This window comes from Taudactylus pleione, unplaced genomic scaffold (genome assembly GCF_031769625.1).
Source record: "Taudactylus pleione unplaced genomic scaffold, aTauple2 ptg000007l, whole genome shotgun sequence".
In the NCBI taxonomy this organism is placed as follows: Eukaryota; Metazoa; Chordata; class Amphibia; order Anura; family Myobatrachidae; genus Taudactylus; species Taudactylus pleione.
The window spans coordinates 23,957,213-23,974,584 of record NW_028284410.1 but is presented as its reverse complement, the minus strand read 5'-3'; the positions used below and the strand labels follow the sequence as shown (position 1 = coordinate 23,974,584).

General features: G+C 40.8%; 1 protein-coding gene across 1 annotated transcript in view; it reads right to left on the bottom strand.

Annotated features, from left to right (window-relative positions):
- Positions 1–1,659: 1,659 nt before the first annotated feature.
- MACO1 (macoilin 1) overlaps positions 1,660–17,372 on the bottom strand; it is a 63,368-nt gene continuing 47,655 nt past the window's right edge. Inside the window, exons 10-11 of the mRNA XM_088462549.1 lie at positions 11,653–11,827; positions 1,660–6,161 (exon numbers count right to left, since the gene is read on the bottom strand). Coding sequence (XP_088318675.1) covers positions 5,959–6,161; positions 11,653–11,827 — 378 coding nt within the window. The 3' untranslated portion in view covers positions 1,660–5,958. The remainder of the gene's footprint in view (positions 6,162–11,652; positions 11,828–17,372) is intronic.

Sequence of the window (17,372 nt, the reverse complement as noted above, 5' to 3'; positions counted from 1 at the left end):
GACTCCCTACAGGTGATTAAAGTCTATGCTGAGAAATACAGGCAGGTACTTCTCCATCATGCAATACCATCAGGGAGGCGTCTAATTGGGTGTATGTTTGGGGTCGTTGTCCTGCTGCAGAATAAATTTGGAGCCAATGTCATTAAGAGCTATCTTTAGCATAAAGAAGTACAAGGAGTCCTGGAAGTGATGATATGGCTCCCACAGAGCCCTGATCTCATCATCATCGAGTCTATCTAGGATTACATGGAGAGAGAGAGAGAGAGAAGAATTTGAGCAAGCTCCATGGAAGAGCTGTGGTTAGTTCTCAAAGATGTTTGGAACAACATCCCTGCCAAGTACCTTCAAAAACTGTGCAAGTGTACCTACAAGAATTGATGCTGTTTTGAAGGCAAAGGGTGGTCACTCCAAATATTGATTTGATTTCTCTTCTGCTTATTCACTTTGAGCCTGATTCAGTAAGAATCAGTTGCTAAAACGAACTCAATATCAGCCTATTGTTGCGTTCTGCGCATGCATCGCAGTGCATGAACTGGCCACTGCAGAGAGGCTACGCAGACCCATCACAGAGTAATTGACAGGAAGTGCCATTTGTGGGTGGTGGGCGAAACGCAGGAGTGCCAGTGCGTTTCAACACCATTGCATGGGTGTGCATAAATTATCCACTCCAATGCCTTATGCAGCCTGAAGTCTGTGTGCGCTGAAGTTAGCAATTTCTTAGTAAGGTCAGAGCTTGTGAAACTGCATGAGGCTGCCATGGTACTCCATTGTACTGATGGTTTTGTAGTGTTGCTAAACATTACAGATGTGTGTGAGGTAAAGTAGGCGTCCTTGTGTAGTGCTGCGGCAGCATAGCAATCACAATGGCATACTATCACAGTTGAACTGTATTGCGCAAACGTAGTGAATCAGGACATATGTTTATTTTTATCTATTAACTATTAACACTTCTCTTTGAAAGCCTTCTTACTTTGTAGCATCTTTCTACACCTGCCTAAAACTTTTGCACAGTACTGTGTGTATATATACACACATTATATGTATGTATAAATATATATATATATATATATATATATATATATACACATACATACATACATACATACATATACACACATAGCTTTCCCGCTAGGCTGTTTTAGCGGGGCGCGGCGCCCTGCCCTCTTTCTGGAAAGCAAAAAGCACCCTGCCCTAACAGCCTGCGGGAACTGTCTTCACCCGCGGGTCGCAGTGTCCCGCAGGTGAAGAAATGTGCGGTGACCCGGATCACCGCCGGAGAATAGACGACGGGCGCATGTGCCCGGCCTCTATTCTCCCTGCCTGCAGGGCTTGGGGGCTGCCCAGCGTGTCCGTAAGTGCCAGGCACGCCCCCAAGAGTGACGAAAAGGGGGTGTGTCTTAGACACGCCCCCTTCTCAGTCGCGCACACGAACCTGCCCTCTCTAGCTCCGGCGCCCTGCCTCGCGCCGTAGCTAGAGTGAACACTATATACACATGTATGAATGGAAGTTAAAATCTTTCATATGCAAACTAAATTATTCAGGTTAACATATAAAAGCTTATTTTTTTACATTTCCCGATATAGCAACCTATAAAAATTTTAAACAAGTGTCTCATAATAGACTTGTGTTACATATGTATATAACAAAAACAGAAAGCATTGAATCTGCAAGAAACTGTTTATTCATTGTAAACCCCACAGAATGAGAGGAGAGAAAAAAAAAAGCTTGCAGCCAAGACCAAATAAAAGAAAAATTGCCATGAAGGCAGTAAAACATAGGGGAACTTTAACACAAGTCAGTGGATGATTTTCTATATTTTGCACAAAGCTGGAATAAAACTGGAGTCATCTGGTAAACACTTTAATGTCGACAGAAATACAAGATGGTTTAAAATGCAAAATTATTGCAACAGACGCATCTTGCTAAAGCTAGAAGATTAACCCCCAAAATACAATGAATAAATCATTTGTTTGGATTTGCTTGTTCTTATTTTGAAATGAGGACCCCAAGCTAATACAGAGGATTAGCATAAATTTCAAATACTCTCCTTCAAGAATAAGACATTTTCGTTTTACATTTTTAAGTTGTGTACTTTCATACACTATTCCCCGGAATTCAAGCACATCAATGTAAGTTGAATATATGATATGATAAGTCCTTGGCACAATTGTAAATAAAGTTTGAATAGGCCATGAAACAGAGTTAGCTATGACCCTACGGATTAATGTATGTAATGTTTTATGTAAGCATTGAACATTAACAGATCATATCTATAGTGACATTGGTTTCAGTTGCTCCTTTGAGAACATGGCACTTGCATTTTAGGCATGTTGGGTTTGAAACCTTTGACAAAATAAAACATTTGTGGCAGATGAGAGGGAACAATAAAATAGTTGTTTGAAAAGGTCAGTTTTATTTTTCTTTGGTGGTTGATAAAATGAAACCGTCTAAATACAAATATTTAATGAGCTAAAATACAGCCAAACCTGCATTATTGGGCAATATGTAATTTACAGCAGGGCCTTCTTCCACTGTTGCCATGGGACATCACAAAAATTGTAAGGCCCATAATTATTTCGAATAAAGGAAGTCCCAGAAGCTAATCATTTGCACTGTAACAGTCTATTCAAGGCACTGAACGAGACCCAGTCCACTACAAACACCAATAGTAATACATAATTCACAGCTCTACTGACAAGTAAAACCAACACAATCTCACTCCTCTTTACACAAAGCCTATATCCACAGTAGTTATGTTTTGGTCCATCACAGACCGTTCTGGCGGGCATCTTTTGCTTATTTGTACTATAGAAACTATTAAAATCCCTTTCTCCAATCAAAATACCTTCCCTACACATGGGTACATTCAAAAGAGCGTTACTGAGTGAGAAAGTAGCATAATCAACAGTTTAGTTCTAGAGCGATATTTAAACAAAAACCAACCCTAAAAAGGTGACTTGCAACATAAATGTTGCAAATCTCTCATTAGGAGATAACTACCGTCAAAAACTTGACCAGATTTCATAGTAACTTTCTAATGTTATGCCTAGAACACTTTTTTGGGTCATACGGGCGCAATACTTCTGTGTATGCAGCGTTCAAGTCACGACGAAGACCTTGCACCAATATGTCAGCACTTCAACACTTCTGATGAAGGTCGCTTTTAGGCTAGTACATAAAGTGAAAAACAAAAAACAAAAATTTTTCAGATAGAAATGTAAAAGTGATCAAAACAAGACACTTGTTACTACTTCCCATGAAATTGGCGGGAACAACGTTCTAATTATCCATGGTGTTGTACACATGGTATGATTTTAGTTTGTGGAAAATAAATGGGAGAATGAAAATAGAGATAGAGATAGATCGATCTATCTATCTCCCTTAATCCAGGATCTGCAGTTCGCATACCACTCGAAGGTAGATCGATACCTCTATCTATACTTCAGTCATTACATTTTTCTTTTTTTTTAACTCCTCGAAAATAGCAGTAATTTCTCTTGTATAAGCCGTAGAATATAAAAACAATTCTTAACCCCATCTCATTTTGTGCTCCCCTTACGATGTGCAATTTCAACAGTGCTAACAAGCATCACATTGAAATAGATCAAAAAGTGTACAAGTTCACTGCAAAGCAACACAATAAACCTGGAATAATTTTGGGATGTAGTCGCCATCCGACGGTTAGAATCACGGCTTCAGAATGTGAGTATTCTGGTTAGGTTTAGGCACTAGGGGGGAGGGTTAGGCTACAGGATGGGTGGGATAGGGTTACTCACAAAAATTCTGTTGGGATGACGCCATCAGTATCCTGACCACCAGGACCCTGTAGGTAACTTTATTTTCAGAGCCATAGCTAAAATCTTGAACGCAAAACATTATAAAAGTTAAAAGTATCTCTAAGACATAGCTTTTCAATGCAAGAAAACGGAATCATTCAGTATTATGGATAAGCTGGCACAAAGTAGAATATGACATACTTGCTTAAGGAGGTGCAATATAGTTTTTTTTTTTTTTTTTAAAGTTGAGGCCAGGGAGCACACAGCTCGATAAAACTGAACAATGTGATTTCACTTTTTTTTTTGTTTTATGCATTTGATTAGAATACTATGACCCTTGTGAATCACTAGCATTAAACATGGAGGTCTTGATGCAGAGTGAATACCATACCAGTTTGCATAGCGTATTTTGTGTGACATTGCATGCCCAATACGTAATGGACACCTGAAGCACAAACAATTGAATATCGCCCATCACCTTAGAAGGGAGCTGCAGACACGAGTAAACAATTGAATTCCCCCTTTCAGTGTAAATTATGGCCAATTTGCCATCAACGCAGGATCAGGCCCTCAGCTGTTTGTTGGGTAAACTGTGCTCTTTAAAGCATTCTTTTTTAGAATCTCATAATATTAAAATGAAATGTTATTTTGAGGTTTTGTAAACAAGTCTGGACTGGTTAGTGACCACTGCATAGAAATTACTAAAGAGTGATTTTTAAGAGAGTTTTCTGTTGTACACCAACCAATATAGGACCCAAAGCAATTCATTTTGACTTAAAAACCATCAGCAACTTATCAAGGGAGGTGGATCTGTACTACCATTCTGAGAAGGATGAATTTGGTGTAGTTTTCGTCCTGCCTATTGAAAATAAATCTATCCATACATTGGAACCAAATTAACTGTTCAATACCTTCTTAAAAAAGGGTGTAGTGCATCCCAACCTAGTCACTGCCTAATTGTTTACTACATAGTATAGGATTGCAACAGACTAAAAAAAGAAAAAACTACCAGAAAATTAAAAAAAAAATAATCCTAATAAAATTTGCAAAGTTCAATTACATTTAATTTCATATAATGTTACAGAATGCTGACTTAGAAAAAAAAAAGTAAGAAAGAATGAAAGCATGTTTTGAGACCACTTTTAAAAGTACTTTGTGAGAAAGGCATCGCTTTGCTTCCCTTCCCTCCCCCCCTTACTCAAGCAGTCCAAGCCATGTTAAATCAGACTAGGTTCATGTGAGCTCGCTCAGCTCATATCCTCAAAAGTTTTAATTTTCACAGGCTGCTGTATATGCCACTGAATTAATGATGCAAGGTGGTGAACTCCTTTGGCAAATACAAACCTAAATAATAATTACAAACTGCAATGTTCAACAAGTACCATGATGGCCCTTGAAAATTCAATTAGCTAAAATGACCATACTAAAACCTTATGAAGAAATTATTTTATCAATGAGGTTTTTGATGTATTTGTGGTTCAGTAAAATGAACCATAATTATGGTTTGAAATTGCAGGTGATTAGCCCAATGAAGGAGAGCCCCTGCAAAAAGAAACATAGGGACCAGTCTTACAATCAATATGTTGTAGCAATATTAATGGTACCCTCTACTGTTATTTGAGAAGACCATGCAAATGGAAATTGATTCACCATGCTTTAAAATAGTGAAAACAAAAGTGCAGTTATTTATGGAAACCGTTGAACAAATACGAGTCAGAATTGTCTGCATTTTAACTTGTGTTTGCTTAAACCCACTCTTGAGTGGATAGGGAGGGTGAATGGGGATGGGTCAAAAAAAAAACCACCCAAAGACCAGCTGTTCCCTTTAATCCTGTTTGAGATTTATAAAATTCCATAGTGACCAAAAGGACTGTAGCTACAGATGAAAATATATTGGTGGGCAATGGATTAAACTGAAGTTAATCATGTGTAATTGCTAAAAGATGAACTGCAAAATTCTGTGAGGTTTATTTTAAAAAAAGTCAAAATGAAAAAACAAAAACACTGCGCTCATCCTATCGCAACATGATGCTATCAGCTTTGCTTTTTTTTCAGTTTAAATTACAACAAATACAGTTCTTGTAATACAATTCCGTCTTTAATTTCAACAGATGCTTTTGTATGTTGACTCCAGTCAAACAAAAATGATGGGGGATTGGGTGGGCTGATGTCAGCTGGCATTCATTTCTTCAGTGGCTGGTAAACTGATGCATTGGGGTCCAGTCCAGATGAGTTAGTTTCCACAAACTTGGAAGAGTAGTGTGGGGAAACAGGGCTTAGGGTACTTGTCCCTGCAGTGTATGTGATGCTGGGCATTACAGCCATTACTTCTGCAATCTTCTGTTTGAGATCTTTGATTTCTTGATCTTTCTGAAGTATTTGTCCTAGAAAGGAGGAAAAGACAAAGCTGGTCAAAAAAACCAACCACTTACACCTGACAAAAAAGTCATTATACATGACAAACCGCATCTAATGGGATACATAGAGAAGGAGATGAGGAGAGTGCTGTAATGCCGGGTATTTAAGTACTTCATTGTTATTAAACTGCAGGTCCTTATGTACAAGTTTTTATGTGACTGATAGTTCCTTATAAAGGTGGCGAGCTGGTCACTCTCTTAGGGGTATATTTACTAAAGTGAGCGTTTTTAGAAGTGGAGATGTTGCCCATAACAACCAGATTCTAGCTACTATCTTCCAGAAAGTGCTAGTTAAATGTTAAGTAGAATCTGACTGGTTGCTATGGGCAACATCTCAATTTCTAAAAAAAAAAAAAAAAATACTGTATACCTCTTAGGGCCGTGTATTCAATTAGCAGCGTTAATATCGGCAGATTTCGCCAATTTTATTGCAGATTCCAGCATACGCACTCCTGTTTTTCGTTAAACAAACAGCCATAAACTGGTAGGTGCGATAAATTATCAGTCGAAAATTTCAGGACATTCAGGAAAAAGGAGTCTACCCCAAAAAAGGCTAAAGTCCATAGGAAATCATTGTATTTCTAATATTCTTCTATTATTGGCCGTAATATTATGTAGGGTACTTAAATTGCGTCGGTTGGCTGTAATTTGCAGATATGAATTTAAAAAAAAAAAAAAAGATAGAAAGCAAAGTTTCCAGGAAATTACTACTGCACGTAAATTGGGAGTACGTAAAAATGGGTCCAAGTAAATTTTGGTGTCATAAAAGCGCACTTTTTGAAGACAGTCCCCAAAAAAAAAAAAAAAAGCCACCTGCTGCAGCCACATGCAATGTGTAACACACCTGTCATCCATACAGCCCCCCGAAATACCAGACCAAATATGTTAAACCCATTAGACTGTTTAGGCGCACTACATGGTACTTTAGACAGATTTAGACGCTTTATGTGGCTAAACCCGCTGCATTTAGGCACAATAACCACGGCACGCTCACCCGATCAGAGCAACAATTTAACAGCTCTGTTGTGCACCAATTACTAATGGGCGCGCAAAAAAAATATTTTAATTCCCCCCTTAGGTCATACTCATCCTCGTGGACCTCAGTTTGCCTTCTGTCAACCTTTGGAGGCAATCATAGTAATCTTTCATGCTATTCAAAAGGCATATACACTTTTTTTTTTTTTTTTTTTATAATTGACTAGTTGTATAATCTTTACCACGAACGATACTCAACATACGCTACATTTAAACCATAAACCCATTCCTTTAATATCAAATAACCTTTTATTTTGTACAAATAAATTATATTTTTTCCCTCAAAAGTGTTAATATGTTAAGCAAAGAAACAGTATAGTTAATTGTGTCAAACAAGTATACAGCTATTTTAAACTTACTATGTCATGATATACTGCGGTCAGGGGTTGTTTGGACTGCTATTCTGAGATGTTTATTCTCACACTGCATACAGGAGAGCAGTTTTCAGAACAATCCGCAATGAACATACTAATGTGGGCAAATCATTAGTGGAATTCTGTTTTACGCCGGCAACATCATATTGTTCCCATTCAGGTAACAGGAGTTAATTCATTAAGTCTGTATATTCATAATGATTATATGGAATTTCTGAGAGGCACTGCCATGCCAGCAGTATAGCATTCAGTAGTCTTTCTGGGGTCTATTCAGCAACAGTGACTATGTTGCCCACAATATTATCGGGTAACATCGTCAAAAGTTTTTATCAACTGACAATTTATTGCTGCTATTCAGCAATATTTTGTGCAGGGACAGCGCAGGACGCTGTGCCTGCGATGTCACAGAAGGGCTTGTTTTTGGGATTCCGAAAACAATCCCGTTTGTTCCTCTGCGCATGCTCAGCCATGCGCTCGGGAACAGTCTCCGTCACCTCTTGCGGTGACCGCCGACGGGTAAGTACAGCTCCAGCCTGTCCGAACTGATTGACATGTGTATACAGGCTTTACACTATGTATATATAAATGCACATAAATATACATGTATAAAGGCTAGTATAAAGTCTGTATACACTTTAATCAAATTTGGCAGGTTTATCAGGCTCTAAAGCGACTTACCTGTCGCCGATCACCGGGAAGCAGGGACGGAGACTGGGCGGGCTTACAGGAAAATTTCTCTGTCCCTGCAGTTTCCGGGATATTTAAGTATTTTCCTCATATAACACCATTCTGAAGAGGCGTTATATAAAGGAAATATTTTGAGTGATTTAATGCGTGCTTTGCTGAATAGCAAAAAGCGTTAAAAGCACTGTGGAGATCAATGGCTGATCCCTACAGCGCAGTACTCAGCGAGATGGGAATCAATGGAGAAGATAATTGCATTATCTTCTCCATTATCCCCTTGCCGAATAGGGGATTTACATAAATACGGAAATCATAATTTCCGTATTTATGTACAAAAAAAAAAATAAAAAAAAAATCAATGGAAACATGCCACATGATTTAATACAAGTACTCGAAACACATGCTGCCAGCATACAATTTCAGACAAGAGATTAGGGTGTCTGAAGTGGATAATATCACAACTGGTAAATTATGACCTAACACTACTTTCAATTGGCAGTTCTGTTCTTTTAAGAGATTAATTAAGAGTAAAAAAATCAATTTGATTACTTATAATTTCCATTTACTATTACCTAAACACTTAATAATCACACAGTATTCGATACCTTGTGCAGGTCAGAAACCTTGTGCAGCATTACATAAACTAACTTAATTCCATTATTTCAACTTGGAAAAAAATGTAATTATAGAAATATTTCCAATAATAAAGCTTTGGAATTAAACTGAAAGAATATATTAAAATCAGAACTAATTTATTTTAAATTCATTTTCTCAGGTGACACAGAAACCCTGTGGTATTAGATTTTTAACAATGTAAATTGTTTCAATGAGCCATTTTTTTTTCTTTTTAGAAGACACTTTTTCTATCTACAGATGTGTCCTCATACACGTAGCCTCAATATGCCAGGTGGCGGTAGACACCAGGCACAAGTGGGCCTGCTCGCGCAGAGCATCTTTTTCGCCCAAGATTGCACTGATCAATTTGACATAAGACACTTGTATATCTGTGTGTCTAAATATGTATACGAAACAACGGATCTTGGCATGGAAATAAAGCAGCAGCATCATATACAAATTCAGACTTCATTGCACAGAGATATGCAAGTGTAGCATTTAAAATTAATCAGTATACATAGAGGTTTGTACATGCATAGCTTATTGGTACAGATTCTGCTGAAATGTCATTAACCACTTAACTGACGGTTTTTCTAGCAAAACTGGTCAGAAATTGCCGGGTCCCCAGGAGAATCCGGGGAGTCAGAAGAAATCTGTTTCCCACATGTGTACAACAAATTTGATCTTCACAAACACTGCAGGGTGGCATGTTTGCACCTTCCCAACTGAATCGCAGCTGGCTGCATTCGCATCCCGTACGACCACGTCAGTTAAGTGGTTAATATGGCATACAATGAGAATAATATATATATATATATATATATATATATATATATATATATATATATATATAATGCATATTACATAAAATGTAATGAGGCCTGGAACACAAAATTATGCGCTTCAGACAAACAACTTAATCAAATTAATTTGCCATTAGATATTCTTAAATAAACTGATAGGTTGTTGGTATAAGCAGCTACTACCAGTCATGTTGCTTCATAGGTACACTCCAGCAGCATGTAGCATCAGGTAAGCATACTGATGGTAAGCTGAATATTACACACCGTGCAGCTGTGCTGCTATTAACATCTAGGGGCAACCAGAACCTCATTATACACTTCAAAACCATAAATACAAGAAGCAGTTTAGAGTGCTCCATAGGTAAACACATGATCTAAAAGCTGTGGATGATGCAACTTAAATAGCCCATTGGGGAGAATTCAATTCATCAGCATTGATGTTATGTATGTTATGTGCTGCTCTAGAACAGCACATGGCATCCGCCAACATTACAAGTTTTCCGCCAGCGAGGGAAAACTTGTGATGTCGGCACTACGATAACTAGTCGATAAGTGCCAGCGATGTCCAGCGGCACATCAGACAGAATTAAAGTCCCCCATTGTGAGTACATATACTTTTAGATAAACTTAACCGCTCCTTTTTTTTTTTTTTTCTTTTATCAATTAGGGATAACTATTAGGAATCACTTCATAAACAGACAATATAATGTTTCCCAAAATGAAGCGGATTCAGGTCAGGGTTACATTTTTTTTTTTTTTTTTCTTTAACAAACAAAAGAAAGGAAATGAGCATCCACATTACAGAAATACACCGTTTACATAATATCCCTTTTAGCGTGGCATCAGCACAAAGCTAAATGGCTGCCCTAGCCTGAGAAATCGCTGCAATTTTGGGAGTGAGTGCATTTGGCATCTTTACTTACTAGCATGGAAGCAGATAATCCAGATGCTTTGTATGTATTGCACGCTAAACAACTGCAACTATTTTACAGGAGCTATTAATGTAATATCAGTGACCAATAAGATCCAGTATAAAGACCAAGGGTAACCAGCGGTTTGTCAAACCCACCAAATTGGTGGCTTTGAAGAATTTCAAATGACAATAGTACATAATGTTCAATCAGCCTTGTTTAACATTACTATTACTGTTTAAAAAGAAGTCAAAGCTGCTGATCATCTGCAGCTTTGAAAAACCTATAAACACACCTGCTACCTGCTAGACATTTATCTACTGACCATCTGATGGCGGATTCCCTTCACCAAATTTATATATAGTCTGCAGAAATGGCAGCCACACATAGTGCAATTACTCTGCTGTTCTGTCACTGGCAACAATTAGATATGATGCCCAGTCATTCTGAGCAATACAGTGGTCCTTGCTCCCATATTCTAGTAGTAGCCAAGGAATGTTCTGAGAGGCTAGACATTTTTTCTCCTTCTCCAAGGGGACAGGGCAAGCGGAAGTCTTACTTTTACCTTTAAAATTAGCACAGTTTGACTAAAGCACTCCTGATAGCACTCCTGATTAGTCTGTGACAATAGTACATAATTAGCCTATTAAGTTATGAGGTCATTTTAAAAGCGGCACTAATTCCATTAAGATAGCAAAAAGCAGCCATTTAATTCCAAATGTGAAACCCTCCAGCAAACAAGTGAATAATAAATAAATAAAATTGCTTTGTTCCGTTTTCTAACTGCATACAAGAAAAAAGATTTGATTTGTTACTGGACAAAAACTACTTATCCCTAAAATCTGTTAATATATTGGGCACAATATATTTAACACAACTGATATGATAGGTTACTGACAAGATAGATGCTAAAAGAAATAGGATTGTAAAACAAAAACCACATCTTCCAGTACTATACAATATTGACAAAAGGTAAATTAGATAAAATATCATGCAATAAAGCAAGAGTTTTTAAAACCATTAAAGTACCAGTTACCTTGGGCTATCTCCAGCTGTCTTTTTGCATCACCTAGTGCAGAGAACAAATCCAACTTGATTCTGGTTTCTGCACTGAGGCTATTTTCTAAGTGCTGTGTTTTATCTTGCATGGCTGAAAGTGCAGACATCAACACCTCTGTATCTTTTTCATTTTCTTTGTACTTTCGCAGCTCCTGAAACAGAAAATACAGTGTGTTTTCAGAATTCTGCAGTATACCAAGAATATATAAATTTAAAAAATAAATACAATATAATACCAATTTGCATAGGGTAGCCAAATACATTGGCAGGGAGAAGGGGCAAATGAAGGTATTGGCAGATAGGGGAGACAGAGGCAAGAAAGATTAGATTTAAGGAGAGATTGAAGAGAGGCAGTTGAGGGGAGAAATACCAGAAAGAAGAAGAATGTTTCAAAAGTCAAGATAATAGGATTTGAGAGTACAAGTGTTTTGGTAGCATCGAGGGAGAGGAAGAGACATATTGGAAAGGTTCCAGAAATGGATGGTACAAACAGGAATGGGTAAGTGGCTGAATGTGGGAAGAGAATGAGAGTACGACCAAGAGTGATTGCCCAGACAGCTGCTCTGATGGTGTTTTCTTTGGTGAGGAACAATGGGGGAGGGGTGGATACACAAGGATGAAGAAAGATGATGAGCTCAGTCTGAGATCTATAGCTTGAAAAACTTTGGAGGCATCCAAGCAGTGATGACAAATATAAAGTTTGAAATATGAGGTGAGGATGGAAGGGGAGAGGTCTAGTAGATTTGGGCATCATAAGCATGGAGAGGTTACTGAAGACTAAAAGCTGATAGGTTCAACCAAGCAAGGATGAGAAGAGTGATGGGGCTAGGATCGAAACTTGAAGGAGCCCTATGGGGATCGGGGGCAGATGTTATGACAGAAGGATTGTTTAGAGAGATAAGAGGAAAACAAAGAGGACCGTGTCTCAGAGAGAATGAGTGAAGAGAGCAGAGGAACAATGGATGGCTGACTTTTGGAGGCAGCTGAGAGATCAAGAATGATCAGGAAAGAAAGAAGCAACTTTAGATTAACGAAGATTTAGCAGAGAGGAAACTAGGGTCATTGCCATGTCAGTAGAAGGAATGGGACAACCTGATAGAAGGGATAGTAGGTGGAGAGGCATTTGTAGACAAGCCTCTCGAGAGTTTTAGAAGCAAAGGGAAGGAAACTGGATGGTTCTGTCTTAGAGGGTTTTTTTTTTTTTTTTAAATGGTTGAGAGGGAAAGGATAAAAAGGTGGGCAAGCTGCTGGCAGACTGAGTGAGAGCGGACAGAGAAGATGGGAAAGAATGTAATTAAGGGAACATATAGCTGGAGAAGCAGGAGGAGACCGAATTACCTCCACAGTGGTGGGGTGGAAGGAGCACAGGAAGGGGGTGGTTGTAGATAGAGGACAGATGGAAGAGAGTTTGAGGTGCCCGGCAGGAGATTTTTTTTCCCGGATATATTTTGTTTTGGAGGTGGGAAAAAAAAAAAAAAAAAAAAAGGAAAAGTCAGATGGGAGAGGAGAGGGGTAGAGGGAGTGGAGCAGAGAAGGAAGTTGAAGGTAGTGAAGAGGCGCCAAGTGTTGACAGATTGAAGGACGGACTCTTGGCAAGTGTGTGGGTGGTGAGAATATAAATTTGAAGTGTGGTAAGCAAGAGGTTCTGATTAAATCTAGCCAATCGGCAACATGGAAGCTTTTTTGGAGAAATCTAGGTCATGTTAGAGCACCAGGATTCCGTCTACTGGAAGCTGATTGAAGAGGTAGGGCTGGAAGAGAGCAGGAAAATAAGACATTTGTTAACTCTTTCTTCAAAGTCCATAGGTTCCACAGGGAGACCTAGTGGTGTAGGTCAGTGGTTCCCAAACTGTGCGCCATGGCACCCTGGTGTGCCTCAGGACACTTGCAGGGGTGCCTCAGGTTTGTGGTCCAGCACCAAATAAAATTTATTTATGGACAATTTAATGTAAATATGTGGATGAACAGGAGCTCAAACCTGTCCACCACCACATAACTGAACATAAGGATGACGGGTTCGCACAATTTGCTTTACTGTACTACATTTTTCAACAACAAAACTTTTGGCTTAGGGGTGCAATGATTCAAAAGTTTGGGAACCACTGGTATCCAGGCACCACACAATTAAAAGCTTTCAGCTCCCAGGATGCACCAGTCCACTCTCCCTATACCCTGCCCCTGAGCCAGAGGTACCTTAGTTTGTAATAAGCCAAAGGCCGAAGGAGGATTAAGAGAAGGACGACTGGTACACTCAAAAGAACCACCTTCTCACAAAGGAGGAGACGGAAAACCGGTGACCAGCAACATAGCCCATATGAAGCCAGGTGCGTCAGGGCAGGTGCCCTGTGGACTTCGAAAAAAAGTTAACAGAAAGGCAAGTTCTTACCATAACTCATTTTCTTCTTGAGGGTCCTTAGGCTTCACAGGGCGACCTAGGGGATGTCCCAAAGCAGTCCTTTTAAGGGTGGGGACGCTCGTGCACTGAGAGGAGAATCTGGCACCCAAAGGAAGCATCCTGAGAGGCAAAAGTATCAAAGGAAAAAGGGCCTCAGAAAGGTCTGGACAGAAGATAACGTGGCCGTCTTGCACAGCTGAACAGCCGAGGCGCCACAGCGAACTGCCCATAAGGAACCCACAGACCGAGTGGAATGAGCATGAACAGAAGCCGGAACAGGAAGGCCTGCCTGTGTGTAGGCCTCTGAGATAGTCATACGAAGCCATCTAGCCAATGTTTATTGGCTGGCCATCCTTTCTTGTGAAATCCATATCGCACAAATAAGGAGTCCGATTTTCGGACCGAACTGGTACTGTCCACATAAATCCTGAGGGCACGGACCACTTCCAAAGAGGCCTCACCTGCCGAGTGGTCCAGTAATTAATCAGGAAACTAGAAAACTTTAGGAGGGAACCCAGGGCGAGTCCAAAGCACAGCCCTGTCCTGGTGAAATATCAGAAAAGGGGAGCGACGGGAGAGCAACCCCAACTGACACTCTCCTGGTGGATGCAATCGCCAAAACAAAAAGTCTTCGCTGTTAACCACTTGAGTTCCACCAAATCTAGTGGTTCAAATAGAGGACCCGAATGAACTACCACCAAATCCCAAGGAGCCACTGGGAGGTTGAATCCGGAGGATACCCTGTAGGAAGGGGTGGATATCCAGCAGTGGAGTAAGTCTACGTTGGAACCATACTGACAGAGCAGACATATGCACTTTCAACGAGGCCAGGCGGAGACAGAGGTTCAATCCTGCTTGAAGGAAGGCCAGGACTCTGGAAATCCAAAACACCTGAGGGTCGTAATTTGTTGTATGACCCCATTGGAAATATGTATGCCACACTCTGTGGTAGATCCGAGCAGAAGCTGACTTACGCACTCTTAGCATCGTGTTGATGATAGAGCGAGAGAATCCTTTGGACCTTAGCAGGGATGTCTCAAGATCCATGCCGTCAAAGACAGACGATCCAAGCCCAGGTAAAGACAAGGACCCTGAGACAACAGGAACGGAGTGTCGATGGAGAGTCTCTCAAGATCTGAGTACCAATGAGTCTGGGCCAAGCTGGAGCCACACCAGCAGGACCGTGCCTCCGTCTTGTTTGAACTTCCGAAGAAATCGAGGAAGAAGGGAGACTGGAAGGTGACAGAGCGTAGACTAAGGTGGCATCTCTTGTTCTAGACACGTACACTGGTAATTTGTGATTGTGTCGGGAGGCCATGAGGTCCACCTCTGGGAGGCCTTTGTCCACTAGGAATTTAAACACCCCTTGGTGAAGAGACCATTCCCCTGGATGCACGTCATGATGACTGAGGAAGTCTGCTTCCCAATTGAGAACTTCCGGAATGAACACTGCCGAAATGGCCGGGAGGCAATGCTCTGCCCATGTCAGAATGTGTGACACTTCTGTCATTGCTGCCAGACTTGAGTGCCTGCTTGATGGTTGATGTAAGCCACCGTGGTGGCATTGTCGGACTGAACCTGCACGGGTTTTCCATGAAATATGTGCTTGGCCAGCTTGAGGGCCCTGTACACAGCCCGAAGTTCCAATATGTTGATTGGAAGGGTTGCTTCGACTGCTGTCCTACGGCCCTGAAAACAGTGCTGACCAGTCACTGCGCCCCAGCCCCAGAGACTGGCATTCGTTGTTATTAGTACCCAGTCCGGGATCCAAAAGGGGCGACCCTGTTAGATGAGAAGTCAGCAGCCACAAAGACGCACCTCCAGAGAGAGTACCATTGTCTGAGATTTGATCCGGTGGGGTAATCCGTTCCACCTGGAGAGGATCAGCCCCTGCAGAGGCCTGGAATGAAACTGAGCATATTCCTCCATAACGAAGGTGGACACTATGGAACAAACAAGATCTCCCCATTGTATGGTAAGGCCTCCAGGCCTATCTTAGAAACAGCATTCACCCTCCAAGAGCGCAGCCACGGGGAATGGCGAGCAGACACGGCCACAACCCTGGAGGTCAGTAAACTGGCATCCAGCGCCGCCTCACTAATATATGCAGCCGCATCCCGAATGTGGCCAACCAATGACACCAGATTCTCAGGAGCTTCCGTGGGGAAGGAGTCCTCAAGTGCATCGGCCCATCTCTCTATAGCTTTAGCTACCCATGAAAAGCCATGGACGGGCGGGCAACAGCTCCTGAAAGAGTATACAGATTTCAGGCAAGTTTCCACTTCCCTATCTGTAGGATCTTTTAAAGGAGAAATGGAAGGCATAGGTAATGTAGCGCTTTTAATTAAACGTGTAACGTGAGAATCCACCGCAGGGGGAGTTAGAGGCATCAGCAATCTCGCCGCCATCAGACGACATCTCAGACTCTGAGAACTATGTGGACTGAAATGACAACACAGGACGCTTAGCTGGCTTTAGGGGTTTCTCACCCTGCAACATGGTCTGAAGGGCAGCAGAAGCAGCCGCCAGGTTCTGCACTGAGGTAGGGAAAACATCTACCCATGGTGGAGGCATAACCTGTGGAAGTCCCTGTGAGGGAATGACCTGTGGTACAGGAGGAATCTGCATAATCCATTAGTCCCTGCTGTGGTACGCCCATAGGGGGAAACACAGCCAGGACCGCTAGGCAGCCCGCAATGGAGGCCAGAACCTAAGAAAAAGCAGCCCAAGGGGGCTCCTGTACTGGTGTTGGGGGGGTTTGAGGTGCATGGATTAGAATACCTCACACAACCCAAATCCTCCTCATTTAAACCTGCAGTACATAGTCTGCAAGATAGCAAAATGGGTGCAGAAGTGTGCTTGTTGCCCTCGTCAGACATTACTGCAAAGTAATACGAGATACAATATGGCACTGGGTACAATGCAACCACAAGTATATAAGATACTAGTAGGAGAGCAATACACTGGTCCTGTCTGATGCTTTGGTAAGCTGCAGGAGCCCACTGCCTAAATATGGCACAGTGCAGCATACAACAGTATGTGACAGACCTCACAATTTATATATATATATATATATATATATATATATATATATATATATATATATATATATATATATATATATATAAAGTATGTATGAGGTATAGGAACCACCCTAACTATACCTGTATCAGGGCGGAATTAGAGAAAAGGTACAGATATATGCTGACAGTTAGGAAGAAAAAAAAGACAGACAGGCAGAACTAGCATAATTCACATACAAAGCAGAAGTCACACTGCAAATTGGCACTACACAGACTGTC